Below are 25,410 nucleotides of genomic sequence, written 5' to 3'. Positions count from 1 at the left end.
ATTCAGAAACAACAAATAGATAGTAATTTACAAACGGATCTTTGTATTAAGGAAGATCATGTTCACTTTTCCGATAATGCATGAACGTATATTTTGCTATTTTATGCGGTGTCATTAGTATAGAGAAGTATGTGCCCTTGCAAACCGAGAAACCTTCCTCTTTCCTTCCGATCCCAAGATACAACAAATTATTATGGGACTTAAACAAGTAGTGAAGAATAAAATATCATTGATTTACTATCGTGAACTAGGAAAGAGAGAAGAAAAGAAAGGAAAGTAAGTTTGGTTACGCCTTCTTCTATTCTTCCTTTGTTCCCCAAATAAATGTTTCGCTATTCTATTATGTGCTATAGTATGATTAAATACATGTCCTTGCCATAAATACTGCAAAAATGGTGATGAATCACTTTCTGAAAGTCATAACATCTAAAACGTCTAATTGTGACCGTTTTGAAAAGTTTCTATTAAGCATTTACGAAAACATTACTGTTGCGGAAGTACATTAGGCTGAAGTTTTATCTCGGAACATCTTTCAGATACTTAAAAAAAAAAAAAAAAAAAACCTTCACAGTAGCTTGCAGAAGATTCAGTGCCATAATACAGTGATAATTGTTAATATGAACTAAAGGACAGGAAATTTACTCAGTATGTGCTTCTATTGATTCAATGATGCTTTGTGTTTCAAAAATATATTCAGTAATGTAACATTTAGTGCTTCCAGAATATCCAGTATATTCACGCTTAATTTTGAACTAGAAGATACAAGTTTTTTTGTTTTAGTACTGAAAGATTTAGAGAAAAATCAAACACCCTGATGTCATATTGTGAAGATTATTTTCATTCTCAATAAGTATTTCACGAGTTCAGGGAACTTCAATTATTAAGTGAGAGGAATGTGCGTCAAGAGAATTATACACTTAGAAGAACGCCTCAAAGATCCACTGAATTCATAAGTCTGGGCTAAACTATCTTGTCATGATGTAATAGTTGGTATCCATAGTACGAGGGCTAGTCAAGAAAGACTTGGACTGATTTTTTTTTTCTAGGCAATTTATTATTACTCAGCAACAGGCACATGATTCTTTTCAAAGTAGTCCCCGCCCATTTGAATGCACTTTTTCATTCGAGTCTTCCAGTCCTCAAACACGTGTCGCAGGCCATTCTTTGAGAGGTCCTTCAAAACCGCCTCCGATGCCTTCAGAACCTCGGAATTATCGGAGAAGCGGCGTCCACGCAGTCTGGATTTTAGGGCAGGGAATAGAAAAAAGTCGCACGGTGCGGTAGGCGTCTCCACCATCCTCAAACCTTTGCAACAGCTCCCTGCAAGTCTCCACTCGAACGGCCTTCTGCTCTGGTGTCAGGAGTCGCGGAATCCATCGCGCACACACTCGGCTCATGTGGAGGTGGTCATGCAAAATTTTGAAGGCACTGCCATGAGATATGCGTAGTGCGGCTGCCAGATCGTCGATACTGATGCGGCGATCTTCTCTAACAATGACTGCTGCCGTGTTAATGTTCACCTCAGTAACAGCTGACGCTGATACACCTGGTCCACCAGCTTTCGTGATTGTCATTCGGCCCTCTTTAAACTCTTTGAACCACCAGAACACGGTACTTCGTGGCAGAGCGTCATCTTTGTAGGCTGCTCTCAACATTCCTAGAGTTTCTGTTGCACTTTTCCCCAGGCGATAGCAGAACCGTATAGCTGCAAATTGTTCATCTCGTAATGACTCCATTTCTTCTACAGGCGACTTCTAGAGGCGGCGCAGAACATCACCTGCAATAAAAAGTCGTGGTTACCAAACATGCAATGATTCCTTAACAACATTTTATATATATGCACAGCAAGACCCACCCTACTTGTATGCCAAACTATGAAGCTCCAGCGTTAACAGAACTGCCGGGAAAAAAATCAGTCCAAGTCTTTCTTGACTTGCCCTCGTATAAAGAGCATGTAAAATCATTATTTAAAGAGGTTTGGAAGTCAGTTCTGTAGCAAAACTTTGCCAGAAGATTCTGTTTCAGCATGCAAGACAAGAGTCTACGCTATTGCACCAAATGCCATATTTCATTTCTCCAAATGATAGATTGCCTACTAGTTGTAATATGATTGGACTAAACGTAATGCATTGATTTATGAAATAAATGCACTTCTAATGTGTGGGTCATACAGTCGACAATTGATAATGTTCATTGATAAACATAGGCAATACATTTTTAAATGGAGAATCTGGTTGAGGTTGTATACATTGTTAACAGCAGAAGCGTCATTATTTTATATATATATAAAAAGTAATGATTAGTTTAAAACTAACTGGATCTGTGTAGTGGAAGAGAAAAATATATTAAGATTCTGTTTCAGATTTCAGTAGTGCAGTTATAGAAATTGAAGACGAAATATGGGTTTAAAACGATACAAATATCTTAGTTATGTTTTCAAAACTTATATTTGTTATTAAACATATTAGTGATAAATTTGAAATGGTGTAACCACGGTTAAAAATAAAAGAAACCCTCAGGAAGAAAAAACTATGAAAATAATGGATAGTTGACAGCGGTGAAAAAAATACTTAACAAATATCTAAAATGCAACTGTTGAAATGAGATATTAACGTACTGAGTGACGACTTTGTACATAATGTGTACAGCGAGTGATTGGACGTACTACATAATAAAAAAAAGATTGTCATACTGTGGAACTAGTTGAGTAAAGCAAAATCAGCATGTCGTATTGAACTTGCGAGATTATGGACAAGAAGAATAATCAATTTCATTAAATTAGAAATTGGGAACAAAATTCGGATTTCTCAAAAGGTAAATACTTAAAATACGCTTTGAAATCATGTCAATGTTACAAACACACATTAACTATAATGAAATATATTTACGGATATATATTGTTTTGATTCATGTTCGCACTAAACAAAATCGAAAACAAGAAGCTCCTTTGGGCATTTCGTAGAAACTTTTAATATTGTCTTTTTTTTTTTTTGTCGTGTTTTATTACCATCACCTATTACGAATAATTTGCAATCAATCTTCTTGTGAAAAATTAATGAATTTGCAAATTGTTTTACAATTACCAGGTATCATCAGTTACATAGAAATGCTCGTGGGCAATAGTAACTACATTAAACCCACGTAGCAAATATTTGTACTTCAGTGCTCTTTAAATAATCATACTAATGCACTATAAAATACTGTGCATTTATAACTGCAGAGCTAAACCTGGTTACTGTTGAATAAGAATCTAGTGTCTCTACTGCACATGAGGAAGTATGAAGTATGAGGAAGTATGGTAAGTGGTGAATTGTAAACAAGCTCAATAATATCATTGGAAGTTGTTAATCTTACTGTTATTAGAAAACGAGAGATTTGTACAAATGAAGACTGAATCAATTTGGAAGGCCCATATCCAACACAACGAAGAGGAACAATTCATTTGGGTTTTATCTAAAAGGAATCGATGCTTATATGCTCCACAACTCACCGTTGCTTTAAGTGAAACGAGCGAAACTAGTATTCAGTATTGCGATTGAAAGAGCCGTTCGTCTAGGAAGATATGTAGCCGCTAAGAAACCAAAATTAACAGCTAAATATGATAAAAATAGATTAAGATATGCAAAAATACACAGAGAATGAATTATAGACCAATGGAAGCATGATCTTTGGCAGCAGATGCACTTAAATTTATGTTATTTGTTTCTAATAGAAGGGTGTTGGTGCGCAAACGAGAGATCATCTGGAATGTATGCTGTGTTAACTATTAAACATAAAAAAGATTGCGTAATGATTTGCGAATGTGTTAGAGACAGTAAATTTGATACTGGTGAAAAAAAAAATGTTATAAAAAGAAGGATATTTAAAATGTCTTCAAGACCTTGCTAAACCCTCTGGGCAACATATTGTTAGTCCTAATTTTGTATATCAATAAGACAAATACCAAGAATGCTTCTAAACTGTGTAGAGGAGTGCTCGAACAGAAAGGATGAAGGATTAATAAAAATCATGAAGTGGTCATAACAATCACCTTAGTTACCTTGAATGGAGTCTGTGAAGAATGAAGTAGAGAGAGAAGTGAAAAGTCGATTTGTAATTAGTGTCAAATAGTTGGAGGTCGATTGGAAACAATTGGTTAGCGGATTCTTTAACAAATTAATCAGAATGTCAAGAATTTGTAAGAAAATCACTGAAAATTAGGGTGGCTATTTTGACTATGCTAGGGTTTTTCTCTGTGTATAAAAACCGATTTTCGACTTTACTAAATTTTGTTAAAGATTATTTTATCATATGGAAAAATTTTCGTTAAACATTATCATATGGAAAAAAATTCTTTCTGCTAGTAATTATAGTTGATTTTTTTCGTATTTTTTTCATTTCTTAGTGTTTCCGAAGTTTCGGACGGCAATATATATATATGTGTTCAATTTAAATTGTATTGTACTTCTCACTCTGATTCCGGCCACTTCCAACTTCCAAACATCAGAAAGAAGAAATAAATCATATTTTATTGAAAACTTGCTTCTCATCCATATATCCCCTGTATATAATCATTTCATCTTTAAATAAAATCATATTTGCTTTCTTAATATAAAATAGAGTCTTCATTGTAAGTGAATTCATTTTTGGAATTAAATTTTGGTACAGATCGTTGGCAACTTGTAAAGAGTAATTTTTCTTTTTTAATATTTGTTTAGTCATTATGATTAATGTTTAGCTTGAAGCTGCTTCGAAAATTATAATTTCCATAACTAGACCTATTTTTTGTTTCCATAATGATGTTTTTTTTAAAGAAAAAGGATATATAAGCAAAATAATAGTTATTGCATTGATTAGCCACTTATGAGGGCTCATCTAAATGTACAGGTGATGATCTCTTGGACTCTGCTGTATACGGCAAACCCACCCATGCTCAACATGTCTACTTGCCTTATTATGAGGGTCAAATGCTGCTAACGCGTAAGTTTCTTAGCCTTTCACCATTGTCCTCTTGTTCCTTGATTGCTAATATCTTTCTCCTAAAGAAAAAGAGCTGAACTACAGCATTTAATATTGGTTGTGGGGGTTATGATTCTCTGTGGTGTAGGAGCTGTGCTTAGCTTGTGTTTTGTTTGCTGTACATGTGCCAAAGGAAAAAAGAAAAACTTTCTTTTCGGGTAAATTTCATTCGATATTCCTTGCTAACATTTTACTTATGCTTGCATCAGTATATTATTTTTTTTTTCAAGTCCACCCCTCCATCTGTAATTGTGTTTGTCTACAAAAGTGTGTATGGGTAAAATGTGCACGCAAAGAGAACATGGTATATAGTTAAATGTGTTCGAGTGATTCAATCAAGCATGAGAAAAAGATGTAAATAACTAGAATTGAATGCTGATAATTTGTTTGTTAGTGCATAACGTTGTAGTAACAAGTTATTTTGTATGAATTTTTTAAAAATTTATTTATCGAAACTTAGTTTTCTTCGAAAATGACTGCAGTAATTCGTAAGAGACAGGAAAGAAATCGAGGAGTCCAATTAAAAAATAGAAATTATGAATAACACAATTTGTTTTTATTAAAAAAAAGTGCGTTTACCGAATATTTATCTATTTCAAGGTTAGATCATCAATTCAAATTAGCCTTATATTCTGTTATAGAAAACATTGATTTAGTTAACTAATTTTGAATCTAACTGATTTGATTTCGTTTTCTGATTACGTTTAGCCTCTTAGGTTGGTAAAGTAACAATGAAGATTCTGTTTACAGCACATTTATTTGTTAAGAATCTCCAGTAGCCGACTTATTTGTATGTTTGCATTTGATGTGTGTATTTCCAAATTCAGTTCCCAGGCAGTGCACTGTCTTCATTAGCATAAGATCGAAAATGGAGAAAAAAATAATATTAATTCCTTAGTATGAAGAAAGCTCTATATGTGCCTTGTGAATCTTTTCATACATTGCATGTTCATGGGTTGTGTTCGTGGCTGGTGATATCTATGAAGAAAATCCATAAATGTAATGCCAGATCGCGCTGTGTTTTTTGAGTAGTCAATCGTTGATTTGTTTGTGGCCTTTAATTGTCCACCAATTACTGCTTCGTCTTCATGTGCACTTATCATCACCATCATTACTGGGATAAGAAACGTATGCATGGTCGGCCATAACACTAAAATATCAGATTATTGATTTTGTTTTATTTCCCTGTAATTACAAACAAAACTTAATCGAAAGAGGTCGAGGCAACCTGTTACAATGTGTTTAAATATAATCATATGCGCACAGAAGTGCTAATAACAATGTATATATATATATATATATATATATATATATATATATATATATATATATATATATATATATATATATATATATATATATCAGTTTGATTTGACAAATCTTTGTGCAATTTTATATTGGCAAATTAAAAGACAAAACACAAATACATAAATAAATCTTTAGAAGTATGATTTTGATTATTAGGCAGATATTAAGTCAATTATTTTCGTAGGTACTGAAGGATAACAAAATTCTAAGTCAGCGACTGAATCGAGAATCGTACCTGGGTCTCAGCAACCACTACGCTACCCAGTTCATTTCATTACCTTCCTTTTATTCCATTTATTCCTCTATTTATAATCTGAATATACTTATGTAGATGGTAGCGATGTAGCGTAAATGAACGAAACCAATCTCAGCAATATAGAAAATAGAAGTAAAGAATACAGAAAATAAATAAACAAAAGATTAACTGTGGTTTTAAGTAACCCATGCATAGAGATACAATATTGAAAAGTATATATTAATAAAAAAAAGACTGAAAGTATATATGCCTACTGAAGACTTTAATCAGGAAGGATTTTATCACGAAGACCTTAAATAAAAGCGTGTTGCTAGAGACAGTGTTAATAAAATAAAACGTAAATAATAGAGATATTAGGGAAACTGTCGAAATTAGCTCTGAGACTTTGAACGTGGATATAAATGTTATTGAATTGCATATTTGCTTCATGCATTATTGATCCATTTTCTCTCTGAAGTATATACAAACGTTTATAGATATATAAAATACATAGTATGACTTGTAATTATGACGTAATATCTGGGTTTTAGCGAACCCTTAATTGTATTGTCACAAATCTTAAATAGTGAGTTTTAACATGTATAATTAGAACAGTAAAATAAGCAAAGTCTAAGCTTAATTTCGCGCCTTATAATTGTTAAATAAAAATACTTATGATTTTTAATATTTTTGTTTAAATACCGTAGGAGGATTTTTTTTTCGGGGGTCGTAGACGTGTATGTTTTGGTCTCTTATATTGATTGTTAAATTCTTTTTGGAACCTACAGTTCTTCGGTAAATTTGAATGAAGTTTGTTTTTGAATGTCTTAACATTGTGTGAATTTAATTCAAATTTTAGCATCTATTGGAATATATGTTTTAGAAGGGTGATAGAGAAGTATATTTGCAATTTATTGGGCCGAAAAGTAACAGTTGCATAGATAATAATGATACAGTAAATTAAACTCGTTATAAAAGGAAAGGAAAAATATATAATTTGGAATATTTAGATCTGTAGGGACAATATTGTTAACCTATTCATATGCTTATAATAGTCTAATCATTAAACTAAAGTTAATCAATCTTAGTAAGTTAAATGTTTAGATAATGCAAAATAGAAAATGTGGTGCTTGTGTTACACATGACACTTAATATTAATGAAATGATTGTTTTGTTATGTCAAGGTAAGTATCATATGAAAGTGTGTGTCTCTGTTAGATTGGTTACAAAATGTGGTGAACAAAGAACGAATATTGGTTCTTTTTTTGTTTTTAATGTATTGAAAAACCTTTTTTGCGTTTAATTCCTTTACGAGAGCATTACAATACAATTAAATTGCAGTATATAAAGGTAATACAAAAGATAAGATAGTAATATGTAATATTTGATAATTGGAGTGTTATATGATCTTGTCAAATCTGTAGTTGATTATTTCAATTCAATTCATTCTAACGTGGATCGGAACAAACAAACACCAATAGGGGAAATCCTGTGACATTAGGGCAAAGTGCCAATAGATGAATAGTGTTTCGAATATCGTTTGACATCACGCCTCAGTGCCAATAGATGAACAATGTTGCAACATAAAGTTATATTTTTTCTTTCAAATGACCCTACATCAGATTGTTACATATTTCAAATCTACATATTAATCGAAAACTTACAGTACTACATTTATTATTTGGAGTTGAAAATTAAGGACGCTATAGTATCACAAATATTCAAAGTTTACAAATACCTTACCGTTGGATACCACAAGTATTATATGATGTATTTTGAATAAATGGGAACGAAGTTACATGAGGTTGAAAATTTGAAGTGTTCCCGAAAGGCTTTATTTCGAAAACATGCTTAGGTAAATATCACATCTAAGTGGTTACATGGTTTTCAATAGATTACCAAATTATTTTGCCGTTTACAGAAATTTGATATCTCAACTCGTTCCGGAGATATGATAAACATTGGTGAAGTTTGCAACACTGCTTTAAATTATGTAACTGCGAGCACTTATTGTAATTACAATTATCAAAAGTTATAAAAGCAAAGGAATAAAACTACCATTATAAACAGTTTGTACAAATATGCCATTTTAAGCAGTGTTGCAAACTTTACCAATCTTTATCCTGCCTCTGGAATGGTTTGAGATATCAAATTGCTGTAAATGGCAAAATAATTTGGTCATCTATTGAAAACCATGTAACCACTTAGATATGATATTTGCCTAAGCATAATTCACTTGTCTATTGGAAATGATATAAGTACTTAGGTATGATGCTTATGTAAACATTCTTCTTCGAAATAAAACCTTTCGAATTAAAAGTCAACTTTTCAACCTCATGTAACTTCTTCCCAATATATTCGAAATTCGTCATATCATGCTCGTGATTTTCAACGCTAAGACACTTTGAATATGCGTTGTCACCTGTGTCCCAGATATGTTATTTGTGTGATGGAAGCTTCCAAAATTTGGATGTTTGTGATACTGTGGCCTCTTTAGTTTGCAACGCTGAATATTAAATGTGATATTGTATGCTTTCACTTAATATGTAAATTTGAAGTATATAATGGTCTGATGTAATGCCATTTGAAAAAAAAAAAATATAATTTTATGTTGGGTTGGCAGCAGCGTATATCAACCGGTTTCCCCTATTGGTGTTATCTTCATACTAAACTTTGGCGTATTTATGTATTAGTTCAGAAGTTATACTGCTATCTCAAGTTAAAAATTCAACTTATGTATATGGGCTTTTACTTCACTACATATATTTTAAATACTAATTTCAACGGATAATACAAACTGTTTTTCGAACATTACTTCTTAGAAACAGTATGTATATAAATAACAAATATTTGTGCCGTTTGACTTACTGCTTTTTTTTTTTTTTTTTTTTTTGAGTTATTGCTGTTCAGTCTTTTGTTTCATGCATGTGTAAAACCATTAAGTAATGTAATATGCATTTATTTATTTATTGCATAAATACGTTCTTAAAATTACTATTTTCCTTATTAACTACGAAAAAATCAGTAATATTTACATCTCTGATCTATGATTCATTCTAACGAAGTTTTCAGTGTGTGGCATGTGCGTTAACAACTGAAATGCTCATATTTATGAAATGTGCATGTATTCAATAAGGACGAATGGTCATTGAGATTAGTTATGTAGTAACATGTATATAGTAACAAATAATTCTATACTTCTGTTTATTATTATTATTATTATTATTATTATTATTATTATTATTATTATTATTATTATTATTATTATTATTATTATTATTATTATTATTATTATTATTATTGTGTTATGACTTACTCTTCATTATCAAGCAAGTGTTTACACATTGACTGGCAACTTAAAACACAAACGATTACTTCTTGGGGCCGCATAGCATTTTGTATATTAAAATATGTATTGATCTCGTGACATTACGTGACTTAAATATTATTCACGTGTCGTTTAATCTGTTAAATAAGCCTTTTATATGCTTTGTCTTTTAGTTCATTGTTGTCAAATAAATTTTAAAACTAGCAATAGACAAAATCTCCGTTCATTTTATTTATGGTTTATTTCTTCAATTCTTAAAATGCAGATTGGCGTAAGTTAAATATTTGTTAAAGAAAAAAAGAAAATAAACGAGTAGGCAATCGTAAAAATAGATCAGTAGTGAAAATTTATTTATGTAGTTAAAAATTTTTGTAGCAATAATAAGCGATTGTTTTTCTAAACCAGGGGTGCCCACAAGGGGGGGCTATGACGCAAAGTGCGTCATTGAAATATTTGGGGGGGTTAAAAATCTGTATAAATATGTTTGAGGGAGTGTAAAAATTAATCGAAAATAAGATTTTTTTCATGGAAGAACATTTACGGGTAGACAATTGGGGGGGGGGGGTGCGTCATGGACATAAGGGGGGTGGGCACCACTGTCTAAACTAAAACGTAACTTAAAATACTGCTGGTTACTTACTTAGAAGAAAGAGTATCATTCCCGAGAAATATTGTTAAGTCATGGAAAGTTTATTAGTTATTTATGTACAGGACAAGTGTAATTGATATTCCTAATTTCAGTGGCTCCAGTTAATCAAATGCATGTAAACATAATTTACACAAACAAAAAAAGCAGTTTTTTTTCCCTAATCAACTAAAAATGTCTAAATGCGATCTGCGTATAATACGACATACATCAAACCTTCATTAAAGATCTTACCAAATTCTATCAGCATATCTAGATCAATTTCTTTTATTGCTGCAGTATTGCACCCACAGTCACCAGTGTCGTGTCCAATGTTATATAAATACGTTTTTTGATAAAATCGTGGATATCACTCTCCAATGACATATTCTTAATTTTTATGCAAGGGTTAACACATTGACTGCCAATTTGGAAAGCAAATAAATGAGGATTGGGGCTGCACATTTTCTTGGTTTGTTTTGGAAATCATAGCAAAGTAAAGAGTAAGCATGGGGTGATATCTGTTGTAGTCAGCTGAACTTTTTGATATCCTGAGCTGTACAGTCAGTTGTTGAGGTAGTCGCATCTCCGGACATTACGATAATAATGTCGTGGCTTACAGTTCTGCTGTTAAAAGATGAAGTCAGGACTGCCTTCTTCAAGCTGGGAAAACAGTCATTATGTCAGCATGTACCAATCACACAATAAATTAAAAAAAAAAAGTTCCTCTTTCAAAAAAAAACTGACAAAAAAAAACTGTCTTGGGAAAATCACTTCAAGTTGCAAAACTACATTTAGATTTTCGGTTTCCTAAGTTTTCATATTATATCTTACACTTTCCCAAATATGTGAAATGTGGCTCCGTTACTAAACACCAACTTTTTGGCAAAACCATCCTCTTTCATGAAGTGTAACTGATTTTCAGAGAAAGATACTCGAAAGTCTATGTCTGACCCTCGGTTCTTGTAGTAACTGCACTTGGTATGGTTTCGTTACTAAACGTTTTCACAAAACTCTTTACATGTTCCTCTACGAAATACCTACCTAATTATCGTTCTGTCCTGCTCAATAGGTTGGTTTTAGAAGACTATTGCGAAGCTTGTACGGACATGCTTTACTGATTTTCACTTTCTGATGGACAGTCCCTCTATTTTCTCTTGTAAATTGAGAATATTATCTTTGAATTGACTTCCCAAAAAGTGGGTCCAATTTATCAGGAAGCTACAGAATGAGTAACTCATTCCAATAAACTTACATTGAGGTATTCTTAAATATACATGAACAACTTACTACTAAAATTTTTAAGTTTGTTTACTTTTGCTGTTTTATTTTATTTTACTTTTGAGTACCTGTACAAAGTTTCTTTTGCTGCTAATATACTTCTGGTAATAGTAGAAAAAAGTGTCATTATCTGTATTGTAGTTGTCTGGCTTTAAGATTCGTATGAATTCTTTCCTTTTCATTGTTTCGTTATATGCGTGCAATGTTTAAAATTTACGTTATAATGAAGAAAATTGCGTATTGTGCTTTTGGTGAAGCATTTACATAAATTTTCACTGTAAAATATCAAAGATAATAGATTTGTTTAATATTGTCAGTTTGTCACCATCCCCAAATATTTTACGAACTTTTCTACTATTTAGTTACTGCTCTTAATGATTTTATTACTGCCCTTCTTATTTTTGTATAATTTCTCTCATCAAAACAAATATAAGTATTACTGCTATTACTACCAAAGCATTACTACTAGTAGTAATAATAATAATTATTATTATATTTGGTCTAGGAATTAATTCGTGCGGTTGGTACGCACACATTGAAGCTGTAGTACAACATAAAATACATAAATACCTTAAGAAAAATATTGTCCATCGCTAGCCACCACTTTCGCCCATCTGTCAGGCAATGTACGGATTCCGTGGCGAAAGAAGTCCTCATCCTTGGGAGCGATCCAGTCAGAGACCCATGTTTCGATATCTTCTAAAGAAGTAAACCGCTGTCCAATCAAATCGTTGTTCATGCAATCGAACAAGTAGTAGTCCGAAGGAGCAACGTCTGGTGAATACGGCGGGTGGGGTAAAACTTCCCATCCGACATTTTCTAAATAGGTTTTGACCGGTTTTGCGACATGTGGGCGAGCGTTATCATGTTGAACAATAAGTTTATCATGTCTGTTCTCCCATTCTGGTCGTGTTCTGGCCAGAGCTTGCTTCAAACGCATTAATTGTCGTCGATAACGTTCTCCATTCATAGTTTCACCCGGTTGCAGCAGCTCATAGTACACCACACCTTTCATATCCCACCATATGCACAGCATAACCTTTGCACAGTGAATATCTCGTTTTGGTTGTGATGGACCTGGTTCACCTGGTTTCACCCAGGCCTTTTTTCGTTTAGGGTTCTCGTAATGGATCCACTTCTCATCACCCGTAATAATTCGATGCAGAAACCCCTTTCTGCTCTGTCGTTGAAGCAGCAATTCGCAAATGGTTTTTCGTCTTCAACGTCTCTGTCTTTCAATTCATGTGGAACCCAATGTGACATCTTTTGAATCATTCCCATGGCTTTCAAGCGTTTGGAGACTGTTGTTTGATCAACGCCTAATGCTGCTGCAAGTTGTTCCTGCGTTTGACACGAATCCTGCTCGAGCAATGCTGTCAATTCTTCGTCTTGAAATTTTTTTGGCTGTCCAGCTCGCTCTTGGTCTGCCAAGCCGAAATCACCACTTCTAAACCGTGCAAACCACTTCTGACACGTTCGCTCAGCTAGAGCATGGTCACCATACACTTCCACCAAAATACGATGACTTTCAGTCGCACTTTTCTGCATGTTAAAGTAATGCAGCAGGACCCCGCAAAAACACTTTATCAGGCACAAATTGCGTCATGTTCACTTAACTACAAATTGGTGTTGTTGACGCTTTAATCCACTGCCCTATACTACGAACGATACGGGATGACAGGGGTTTGCAACACATGTGTGGATACACGGAACTGTGGGACGCTCCGTTCGTTGCGCCATCTCTTGTCCACCCGCACGAATTAATTCCTAGACCAAATATTAAAAATACAGAAAAATGAATATAAAGAAATGGACTCGAAAATTAAAAATTAATTAAGAAATTCCTTCTGTTAAATATAATAGAATTCTATTTTCTTATAATGGCTGTTTAATAACAAGTGAAAGTCAGTGCCGCCAGCGATATCTGGGAACAGTTCAAAACAGTACCGGTATACAAGTGAAAATCCGAAACCGGTGCATTTGATAACATCAAGTAAATATACGGGAGTCATATTTTTTTAAGGAAAATATAAATATACGCGCACAGTAAATCTATACCTCGAATTTTATATAAATACTAGTTGAATATACCCATGCTTCGCACGGGGGCTGTATTTGGAACTCAACGCCTGTGGAAGTATCACCATTGATTTCAGCGACCGCAAAAACTATGGATTTGACACTAATATCGGTCATTTTGGGCTGTTTTTTTTACATGTCTCGGTTATCCCCCCCCTCCCCGATGACTTCCGGCCCGCATACAATTGTAACTAAATTTGCAAGTCATCGCTAATGAAAATGTCACCATTAATTTCAGCGACCGCGAAAACTGTGAATTCGACACTAATATCGGTCATTTTCTACTACTTTTACATGTCCCGGTAAACGCCCCCCTGAGACCTTCCTGGCTCGAATTTTGACTAAAACGTTTAACTCTAGTCTGCAGCCTGGACCAAGGTATTCGTGACTAAAATTTGGTAACTCTCGGTCAGTTTGTCTGGTTCTCAAGCCGGTTCCGGTAAACGCCCCCCTGAGACCCCCCTGGTTCGAAATTTGAAAAAAGGGCTTCGTCTTGATCTGGGGCTTGGGCCAAGGTACCCCTGACCAAAATTTGGTAACTCTCGGTCCACTCGTCTGGTCCCAGGCCGCACACAGATAGACAGACAGACTAACACACAAACAAACTCTTTATTTTATTTATATTAGATTAAATTTATAGCACATCTACATAACTTGAACCCATGCTTGTAACAGCTTTGAACAGTGATAATTAAAAATTAATATTTCATTCTGTATTTCGAATCGTATTGCTGTGTAGATTATTGTAATTTAAATCTTTCCTTCTTTGGTGTAATCACTGGAATTACCTATAATTGCATTAAAATATTACGTGTATATATATATTTCACTATTTTACATTGTAGGAGAAGATACGATGTTAAGCGACCAACCTTACCGCTACCTCACTGTAGATGAAATGAAGTCCCTTGGTGATGATTCTTTGCCCATCGATGTCACTCGAGATGAAAGAGGAGATTCGAACCGAGATTCCATGGGTATGTATGAATATATTCTTCTCTTTCATATTAACCAAAAACTTCCCGTTTTAAAAATCGACGCATTAGGAATATAAGAAATAATATGTTTAAAAGATGTATCTTGAACATTGAAGCTGTTTGCATTACGATAATCCAGACATAAGACGTCTTATTATTTACAGCGTGGTTTCAAAATTATAGTTCCTTCACCAGAATGTTTGATAAATTTGCAATTTGTCAGTTGTTGATTTGCTAACAATATTGTACAGGGTTGTTATAAATGATTTCTGAGATTTTTTAACATTTGTCATAAATAGTGCGTGTGAGTTAGGAATAAAATCATGCTTTTATTTTATAGTTAAAAAAAAACTTTCAAGTATTTGTACATTTACGAATGCATGACATGAGTACTTGTAGTCATTTTGCTATACCAATACGAAGATTTCGGTCCATATTTTTATAGTATGTCAGACGTGATGCTGTCAATGACAGGTATGATTTGCACTTTTATTGCTTGAATATTTAGAGGAAGAGGAGAAGAAAATCGCATAGGATTCATGGTCCACTGTTTCACGCCTGATCCATGGTTGTGGCTAACGTTGGTTCAAAAGTGCCTAGATTTAATTGTGAAAATGGACTTGGGCTCTGTCCTATGTCAATATGAAGTCCATGATATCCTCATTCAGTTGAAGAAACAACCATTCTGTTGATCTGCGTATTTTTACAGTTGATCTCCTATGGGTCCTTCGGAAATCATATCTTACCGGTCCACTTGTGCGTCTACCGCAATGGCTTATCCTTTTTAAAGATAAACTGTAATCTCAAACTAAATATATGGCGTACAGATGTAATTATCGGACTGTGGATTTTTTGTGAACTCTGTGTGGAAGTATCTTTCGACAATGATAAATGAGAGACTCATGAAATTTGAGCATACAAGTTGCCTTCTCTCTAATGTTTCCCGCCACCTTGTGAAAACTTCTCCTAGTGATGAGATTCGGAAATACTGGACAACAGCTGCAACGAAAGAAATCTTCGTACTTTTCTCTATTAATCTTCGTTGTTATGTATGTTATATATTTCAATCCTGCATACAAAATGATACTGAAATCTCGACAATCAATTATAATAAATCGTATTTTGGATTCGTTTAAATCATAATAATTTAGATATTAATAACATTTGTAAATTTTTAAGTAAGCATCAACAGATAATTACTAGTTGAATGTCAGTAGTGAATGCGTGTAGTAAGTAAATAATTATATTCATGTTCCAGCACCTCCAACTGCTGTGGAAGACACAATTAGCCCGCAACATACAAAAGACAATTACAATCAGTTCACCACGACGTATGCTCCAGATAATGTGGATATTGCGAGACACCCTGTTCATGTTGGGTATGTAAGAAAGGAAGATTTAAAAATATTCATATTTGAATTTTCTCTTTTGCTTCTTATTGCACACAATAAATTAGGATTTGTTTTCGTTTTGCTTCATGTTTTGCTTTCATATGCGTACTATTAAATCGTAGTAAATTTAGTACGATATAACAATATTGCTGAGTGCTCATGATAATTTTTAAACAATTTCATTTCAATTTGCTTACGTGTCGTGTATATTTAGCTATTTGTATGATTTTTTTTAAATGTAGAAATCATTTTTGTGAGTAGTTTCATATGTTCTTTTTGAATTTTCCCTTGCGAAATATATCAATGTTTTAATGATAGTTTACTCGCATAATTTTATTAAACTCATGAAATATAATACTGAAAGACTTATTGTACGATTTGTACCAAGTGTATAATTTCTTCAGTATTTAAATGTAATACAAATATTTAAATAGGGAATTCAAATAAATCAATTAAATAAGGATAATATAACGAAACACCGTAATAATCCCTAACATGAAATTATTTAATTTTCATGAATATATTTTTGTCTGCCTAGTTGCAGAAAACTTCAGTAGTAAGTTGATTTTTAAGATGAAATTGTACAGAAGTTGACTTAATTGGAATAGATAAATAAAATTATTCGACTTCCTTATGATTTTATCTGAAAAAAAAAAAAAATCATCTTAGTACTGAATACGTGCGCAACTGGCAGACGAAATAATGTAGTGCAAATTAAATGATTGCAAGTTAAGGATTATTAATATGTTTCATTGTATTTCATTACATTGTTCCTTGGCATACTTCAGAAGATTATAACAGGTTAAGTTTTTATTAGGTAATATATTTGCTTTTAATTACTCTTTATATAATTTCATATCAGCTGAAAAATGTTTGCTGGATTAACGATAGAAATACGAATTTGAAATAATTACATCATACAGCTTTTGTACATTTATTGCTTCATTACAATAAATTTCATTTGCGTAGGTGTAAAATCAATCAAGAAAAACAACAGAAAAGCCATGTATTTAAGTAAGTTAATAATAACAATATATATAAAAAATGTCCCAACTAACGAATGAAAAATGTTTGTTCATGTGAGCATGCTAAATAATGAAGTAGATATCCTTCATTTCTAACATTACTAACATTAATCTATTACTCAATCATCCCTAATATTGTCTAAAACTTGAGAGTCTTAGATTGTATTTACAATAATTAAACGCCAAGTTGCTTGTTGACATATGCCTTGAATGTATTGTGCATGATTTGGTACATGTACTATTCTATACAGCCATAAAACCAACTATTCTCAATTCGTTTTCGTGCAATGTATGTTCGTACTTAGTAATACGTGTATGCATGCCTTATAACTGCATTCTGAATTTTAACTTTTATTTTTTAAAACAGTTTCGTAAAGCGGTTGCACAAGCTACTTAGATGTTAGCACTAATTAAGACAGTGTTTAATACATGTATTTTGAAAATTCTAGAGATTCACCGTTTCAATACCTTTGATAATACTTCGGAACTGATATAATGCAATTTGAATTTCAACTTTCGATTTATTTCAAACACGACAATTTTACGCTTTTGAGGCTAATTGTACATGTTCTTTTGTGGAATGTGTTCAGTTCTCTAATAAATATAAATAAATCGAAATGAAATCTTTCAGTTTAACGTCCCATGATTATGCCCTTTAGGCTAAGGGAGACAATGATTAAGGCAAGTGAGTGATGATGGAAGAATTGGTGGAATGACAATGTGGGAGGAAACAAGAGTACCCGAGAAAATCCACGGACACGATATTGTCCACCACAAACTTATTTGGTCTGGGATAGAACCAGGATACTACGCAACAAATATAAAATACAAATATACTGGTATATGTATTGATATTCCAAAAAGTCAATAATATAATGTTGAACCAAATGTAATGATTTCAAAAGTAAACTATAAAAAATAATATCTTCTTCAGAATTTTTACCCTATTCATAAATCACCCCATCTTATAAGTCGGGGTGCGAGATATCAATAATTTAACATCAACTAATATCGAATACTGGTCAGTTTATTCTGCTAGTTAACTTTTGCTGTTATTTTTTAATGTAGGCCTAAGTAACTGGCTTCTCCCCCGATATCTATGACAGAAAATGTGTGTTAAAAATAATTGAATAATTAGCTAATTTTTAACTTATTTACGTAAATAATTGTGAACGTAATTGAAATAAAGATGTAGGCCTAACAATTTAGTATTCAAACAATTCATCAAAAGTTAGAATTCAAACCATTGGAATACATACTTCTTTAATGAGTACATCCTTAAATTTTAAGGAATATTTTAAATTTATGTTGTCAGTTTGCAAATTGAAATAGCACTATCACAAACAATACGTTTCCTGCCATCAGATTATTCGTTTTGATGTTCAAGATTAATTATCGGTAATACCTATGAGAAAATGCTTTTCTTCGGGTAACTGATGTAATATAATCGCAAACATTATTATCTGCTGATAGTAGTAACTTTTAATTTATTGGAAGCATCAGTAATTGAATATTGAAAGACAATATACTAAACTGCGAGCATAGGACCGCAAACAGAATAGGTTCAAGGTAAATTAATAACAAATATAATGAATTTTAAAAATAAAGATTTGTCTTATATGCACAGTAATCAATAATAACGATAATCGACAACTTCTTATTTACACATATTGTAACGAAAACTATTAGTATGTTCGTATTGCGGAAATGGATAGTATTTCAACTTTACTTTAATAAAAGCAAAATACACAACGGAAATAATCAAGCACAATTGAATCTGCACTATGGGAGAAAACAAACTCGAAACATTTAGTGATGGCCTCTCTAATCATTTGACTATCCGAAAAATCATCTAAAAGATACTAGGGAATTTTGGATTCATAAGTACACATTTTTTACATAAACTTCTCACAAACAAAATATTCTGTTACATATCACGTGATAATTTTAGTTGTTCTATACGATACCTTTTTAAGTTCTAGTACTCTGAGGTGAGCCTCCAGATCTCAGGCCGTACTAAGTTTCTAAGAGTTTTAGTTTGATCTGAATAATGTATCTAGATTTCTTCGGAACCAAAGAAGCTCAGAGCAAAGGACTTACTTATCAGTAAGATCAGAAGAGCTGAAAAGTTAAATCAGCAATTTTAACTTATAAGGAAACAGTGAATATTCTGATTAAAGTATAGCAAATAAATTCTACGAATGTTAACAAAACAACTAAAATTATTGTGTGATATGTAACAGAACACTTCATATAATACGTTAAGGTAAGAGTTTACTTTTTACATATACATATATCAATCTGAAATTTCCTAGATTCCTATAGACGGTTCACAGAAAAGAATGATTAGGCTACGATCACTGAATGTTCGACTTTCTCTGCAGAGTTTGGGCACAATCCTGCTCTTGGAGCACAACTGCTTAAAGATTGAAGATTTCTAATAATTTTCTAGCTTTATATATTTGAAAAAGGAAAAAAAATAAAGAGCTGTATAGGGAGTAAAATTACTTTTGTTGTGTATATTTATTTTGCGTTGATTCAATAAAGTTGAAATAATATCCACCTTCCTAATATGGACATTTCTTACAAACAGTAAATGAGAGGTCGACTATTGTTCGTAGGATAACGTCAGATGCTAATAGTGCGCTTCTTTTTGTTTGACTGAAAGTCTTGATGCCCGTAAAAGTATAGAGGTAGAAAATTAAGTTTTTAATAGGAATAATGTGGCGAAATTACAGAGTGAAAATGTTGAGGTAAGTGTATTAAAATAATATATAAAAGAATACAAACCCGGAAGGAACTTTCAGTGCTTTACAGTTAAAATACTAAGTATTTCCGTAAATAGTAATGTGAGAATACTACGAAGGGAACACACACTGTACGTTAAACATAAAATAATAAGTATTTTTGTAAATAATATTATGAGAACACTATGATGGGAACACACGCTGTATGTTTGTTCTATCGCGGCTTTCAATCATAACATTAAATACGTAAATCAAAGTGTGTGGAACCCCGTATAGCATAGTCGCTAACGCTGTTGCCTGTGGTAATAGCGGTTCCTGGTTCGATTCCCGGTGAGGAAACTTAGTCGGAAAGTGTAAAAGCTTTTTAAGGCCATCCATCCTGAGTGATGTTTTCCTGGTTTTTCCCTCATTTACACCAGACAAATGTCGAGATGGTACCTAATATAATGGTCCCAGGCCGCTTCCTTCCTTCCTCTCCGGTTCTCTGCGTAGTGTGATCACCGAGGGACATCATCTCCCATACGTGACGAGCTAACATGGCCATAAATGCCGAAAGTCCAGAAATCTAATCCCTAATAAATCAAAGTGACCATAGGCAACTTGATATCTATTTGTTAGTCAAAACCAGAAGAGATTAATAATAATAATAATAATAAAACTAAAGGATTTGTAGATTTGAAGTTAAGAATCCTTCATTGAAACATTTTTGTTATCGGACTCCTTAAATAGTAAAGAATATTGAAAGGGAAGAAGGACAGAAGGTAAAAAAGTAAATGAAAGTTGTTCTCACGAACTTTCAGAATATTTTCCCCCTCACTTTCCATACTAATATAAACTTTTCTTTTTGTCAGTTATATGACTCTTATAGATAGGTTTCTTTCTTCCTTTCTTCACATATATCCATTACCCATTTTCTTCCTATTTTGCAATTTCTTAATTTCCTTCTATCTTGTTTTGTTCTTAGATAATTGTATGTTTATAAACTCAGTAAATATGGTATTGGTTTTCGGATTTACACACTTGCCTGTGATATCTGTGGTCCCGAGTTTTGTTCCCGATGAAATTCCACGTATCATTACTCGTCAAAGATAAGAGAATAAGCAAATGGCTAAATGCATGCGTTAACACAATTCGTAGTCTGAGATGCTTCCGATGTGATTATAGGTTATTCCCATGTAAACTGTAGGTTCCACGTCTCAAGTAGTTTTTGTGTTGAAAAGGAACTCGGAAAAAAAATTACTAAATTCTGAAACGCGTACAAAACCCATACTTCACGAAACCAAAAACACTAAACGAATTTCATACTCACAGAGTCCGTCTTCGTAATTTTATATAATGTATATTCAATTCCGCACGAACTTTTATCAGATTTCAAAATTAAGCAAAGTTTAATAGAGACAGATGAAATTAAAAAGATTTTCTTCGCAACTACGGTTACGCTTAAAAAAATTGTCTCTTCTGCTTCTCTTTGTTACAAAATTCCTGACTGGAAACTTCCGCAGTATCTCGAACTGTTCCTTTCGTACTCTCATTCTTAGAATTCAGAAAAAGAAATCTTAGTGAAGGACCGAATACAAGTTGAAAAATTTTATTAGTCACACCTGAGTATATGGAAAGAAGCTAACACTAATAAACAAGGGATATTTGTATTATCTTGAACAACATTTTTTTTTTCTCATGTGTTCTTCAATTTTATGCTCATGAATCATATTTTTAAGTCTTCGTGTACGACCATTCTTATGATGCATATCTGTACCTGATTTGAAGCTTATTGTTACAAAATATTCCTGAATGCTTGAAATGGATTATAGAATTGCTTTGTTTCCTTCTATTCACATATTATGTCAGAAACAAAATACTCAGTATTACTGCAACTGTACAAATTGCAACACTTAAATATATATATTTAAATAATAATACGAGTAAAAAAAATATTTCGTTAGCTGTATATACGTGTTATATATATATGTAACTTATGCAATGCAAACTTAGTGTTTGACTTTACAGAATGTCAACCTCTTTTCATAAATTATTTCTTTATCTTTGTATACAGTAGAGAGATATCTTTTCTTACATCATCCAACGTCACAAGTTGACCATCAATAACAAATTTACAATTAGTATGTGCACTTCGGTAAGCATGAATTGAAAGCATGTGCACGACAGAATAGAATCATTGTCAGTTTTATTTTAATAACTACGTAACTCAAATTCATGTCAGTTTACATATTATCTTCAATAGTCGTTAGCATGTCAATACTGTACATAATATATGTAAGCGAGACCACTACTTCATTGCTTACAATGTTGCTATATGCATGTTGATATCGAAAACAGTACTACAGTGGGTATCACGAATGTTATAGTGATGACCATTACAGTCACCGTGTAATTTCGGTTATTTTTTATTATATTTATTTTTAATTACATTTATTAGCATCACAAACATTTCCTCAAATGAACCATCGCTGAAAGTTTCCAGAGAATCGTCATGTTGCAGATTTAAAAATTATTGTTTTAAGCTCGAACTCCACGTTTGATATCTTTCTCCCTTGATTATTTGAATCCATTTGCTAGTACAAGCGCTAAAATTTAAAATTTGTAGTAAGTTTGATAGTTTGCCAAACATTAAAGTAACTTTTAATTCCAATTTTTGATATGCTCAAGGTCATTTCCAAATTTCTTCTGAATGTATTCCATCCACATTCACAATGAAATCTATTTTATTTTTCTCAAAAATATCTTAAACTTACTTTAGAACTTTTATATTTAAATTTGTTCCAAATATTTGAAGAGAAATGTAGTATTGAATAATAAATCAGATAATTTGTGGATAAAGTTAAGGTGAAAAATCATATTTGTAGAATTAATTCTGCAACGTGAGGATAATTTTATAATTACATCAGATGGGAATATCGAATTAAGATTTGACATAAATTCTCACATTGAAAGTTTTTAATCACAAATAAAATCTGCAATATTAGAAAAAGGTTAGTGCATTTTAATGAATCTTCTAATGTTCCTTTGTTAGACATGACCCTCTCATATAATATTAGGTGTCTTTATTTCCAACACATCATCATCTAACAGTTAATTGCTGTTTGTCTCTCTGAGTTTTCATTCAGAAATGCTGAAAATAGACTTCATTATTAATTCTTGAAGCATTTTACTGATACTATGGCATTATTCTCTGAAGAAGAAGAGAAGAATGATCCCTGAAATTCCATCATTGCTCATTTTAACTTCCTAGTTCGTAAGATTTATCTATTGTTTCACCTATTTTCTTAACCATTCTCATCAGCCATAATTCATATCCCTGATCTTGAGCCACATGTTGCTTTAAGCTTGTTTTGTGATGCAAATAAATGAACCTGGTATTTTCTGAAAATAAATATATATATATATATATACATATTTTTGCTTTTTGATTATGTTTCATTTTTTTGAACAGCTTTTCCATTTTGTTCTGACCCAGTGCAATTTTTTGAACAGCCTCAGTTTAAACTGCTTAGACCAGTCTCTAGCCTCTCTTGGTGCAGTGTCAGTGTCACCAGGCATGTGGAGGGAAAGGTTTGAGCAAGTTTATATTTTTTTAAAAAAACAAATTTTATTTTTAAAGAAAACGAAGAAAATTAAAAATGATTTCGAAATACTTTTTGAGACATGCTAACATTATTGGTATAAATATTGAAATACTCAGGTCGAATAATATGATTTCTTTTTCTTTTTGATATCACGTTACCACAAAATAGTCGTATATGTATTTTTTTCTTTTTTTACAAAACAGTTGTACTGAGTTATTATTTTTATGAAAAGAGGTTAGAAGCATTCACTATGTTATTCAAAAATAATTTCTCTTTTTATTTATTTTTGGTCATTAAAATTTCGTGTGTATGTAGTTTTCTGATGCATTATTTGCAGTGGTTGTAAGTTTTGCAGTGGTTTTTGAACTTGAATTTGCAATATTGCACCAGAATCTGTACTGTTTACTATTTAAATTTTAAATAATGTGTGAACTATTATTGTGTTTTTTATACACAATTAACCGTTAGTTTATTTGTCTACCTGTGGAGGGTTTTAACTATCTAATTTTGAGTTTGATGGTGAGAAAACTCGTATTTTATTTGTGCTCCTATTGTTATTTCGTGTTTGAGAGATACTACATATGACTACCTTTACAGCAAAAATCTTATTTTCTCTTTCGAGTGACATAGTGGCTCAGTAGTAGGGCGCTCGTCACTAGTTTCTAAGAAAATACTTATTTATTCACTTACATGTATTTTCTGTCCTCTTTAGCGTACAACCGAGTAACATTAAATTTCATTCTTTCTCTTTGAGATGGAAATGTTTCCAACAATAATGTAGAAATTCAAAATATCTTGCCATAAATACGGTATATGATAGTATTATGGTAAATAATGTTATTAAAAATGAAAGTTTATATATATGGATAGATAGATAGATAGATGGATAGATAATGTCTCTCATATACTAACAAAATATTGGCGTTGATAAAATTAGATCCACTGTTTATCACAATTGCAGAAGACACTGTAAGAGTAATATCAATTAATTATAGCAGAGTACATTATTATTAATAATAATAATAATAATAAAAACTTTAGTTCATTTTACTGTAGGCCGTTACATATCTTGGTTTTTGCATGACATTTTATACTATTTTCCTTTTATAAAATGTAACTGAAAAGTACTCTAAAGTTTTGAATTGAAAGTCTTTGAAGAAGATATCTATTGGAAGGTTAATAGCTTGTAACATTCAATGTAGGTTTATAAGTAAAGAAAGCGGGTCAAATGAATTACAGAGTTGTTTCTAGCAACAAATAACACATTGGCGTGATAGATCTATTAAGCGTTTATGTTTTCTTTAAAGTCAAATAAATAAATAAGTAAATAAAATATTTAACGTAGCTTCACCTGCATTATCCTGAAGTCATAACAGTTTCAAACTGGAACCATTACCGAAACATAAAGGAGTAGAAAATTTCACTGAATGTGTTATATTACTTGGTCATTGATACTTTTAAACAACTTCGGGGCTATATCGTTAAGGTTATATACCTTTGGCGCGAGAGAGCCGTGTTCGATTCCGAGCGGCAGCTCATGTGGTTTGGGTCTCAAGTTAAACTGTAAGTCCGTGTGTCAAGTAGACTCTGTGCTGAAAGGGACGCTAAACTCGAAACCAACAAAATCAACTAATCAAGACGTATTTTTGTTTTTCTCAACTCAACATGTTATAGATTAATTTGAGAGATATATTATATCTAGAATACGACGACTATACACTTGTAGATGACAATATTCATAAGAATTGGTCATTTTCAACTTTCGTTAGATGTGAATAAATAATTTCTGAGAGTTAATTACTGCAATATTCTTTGTTTTGAAGTGTTTTGTA

The 25,410-nt window shown here is 32.3% G+C and overlaps 1 protein-coding gene across 4 annotated transcripts in view; it reads left to right on the top strand.

Annotated features, from left to right (window-relative positions):
* The window catches only part of LOC145661242 (uncharacterized), a 729,570-nt gene that overhangs the window by 631,989 nt on the left and 72,171 nt on the right, over positions 1–25,410 (top strand). For 2 of the 4 annotated variants that reach the window (XM_081726693.1, XM_081726692.1), the window contains exons 18-21: positions 4,867–4,959; positions 14,700–14,831; positions 16,090–16,210; positions 23,487–23,564. In XM_081726693.1, the coding sequence (XP_081582819.1) occupies positions 4,867–4,959; positions 14,700–14,831; positions 16,090–16,210; positions 23,487–23,564 (424 nt within the window). Of the gene's footprint in view, positions 1–4,866; positions 4,960–14,699; positions 14,832–16,089; positions 16,211–17,191; positions 17,256–23,486; positions 23,565–25,410 lie in introns of those variants that run through there. The other 2 variants (XM_081726694.1, XM_081726695.1) reach the window with 2 other exon arrangements.

Source organism: Thermobia domestica, chromosome 1 (assembly GCF_964235325.1).
Source record: "Thermobia domestica chromosome 1, izTheDome1.hap1.1, whole genome shotgun sequence".
Taxonomy (NCBI): domain Eukaryota; kingdom Metazoa; phylum Arthropoda; class Insecta; order Zygentoma; family Lepismatidae; genus Thermobia; species Thermobia domestica.
This window is presented reverse-complemented; position numbering and strand designations above follow the sequence as displayed.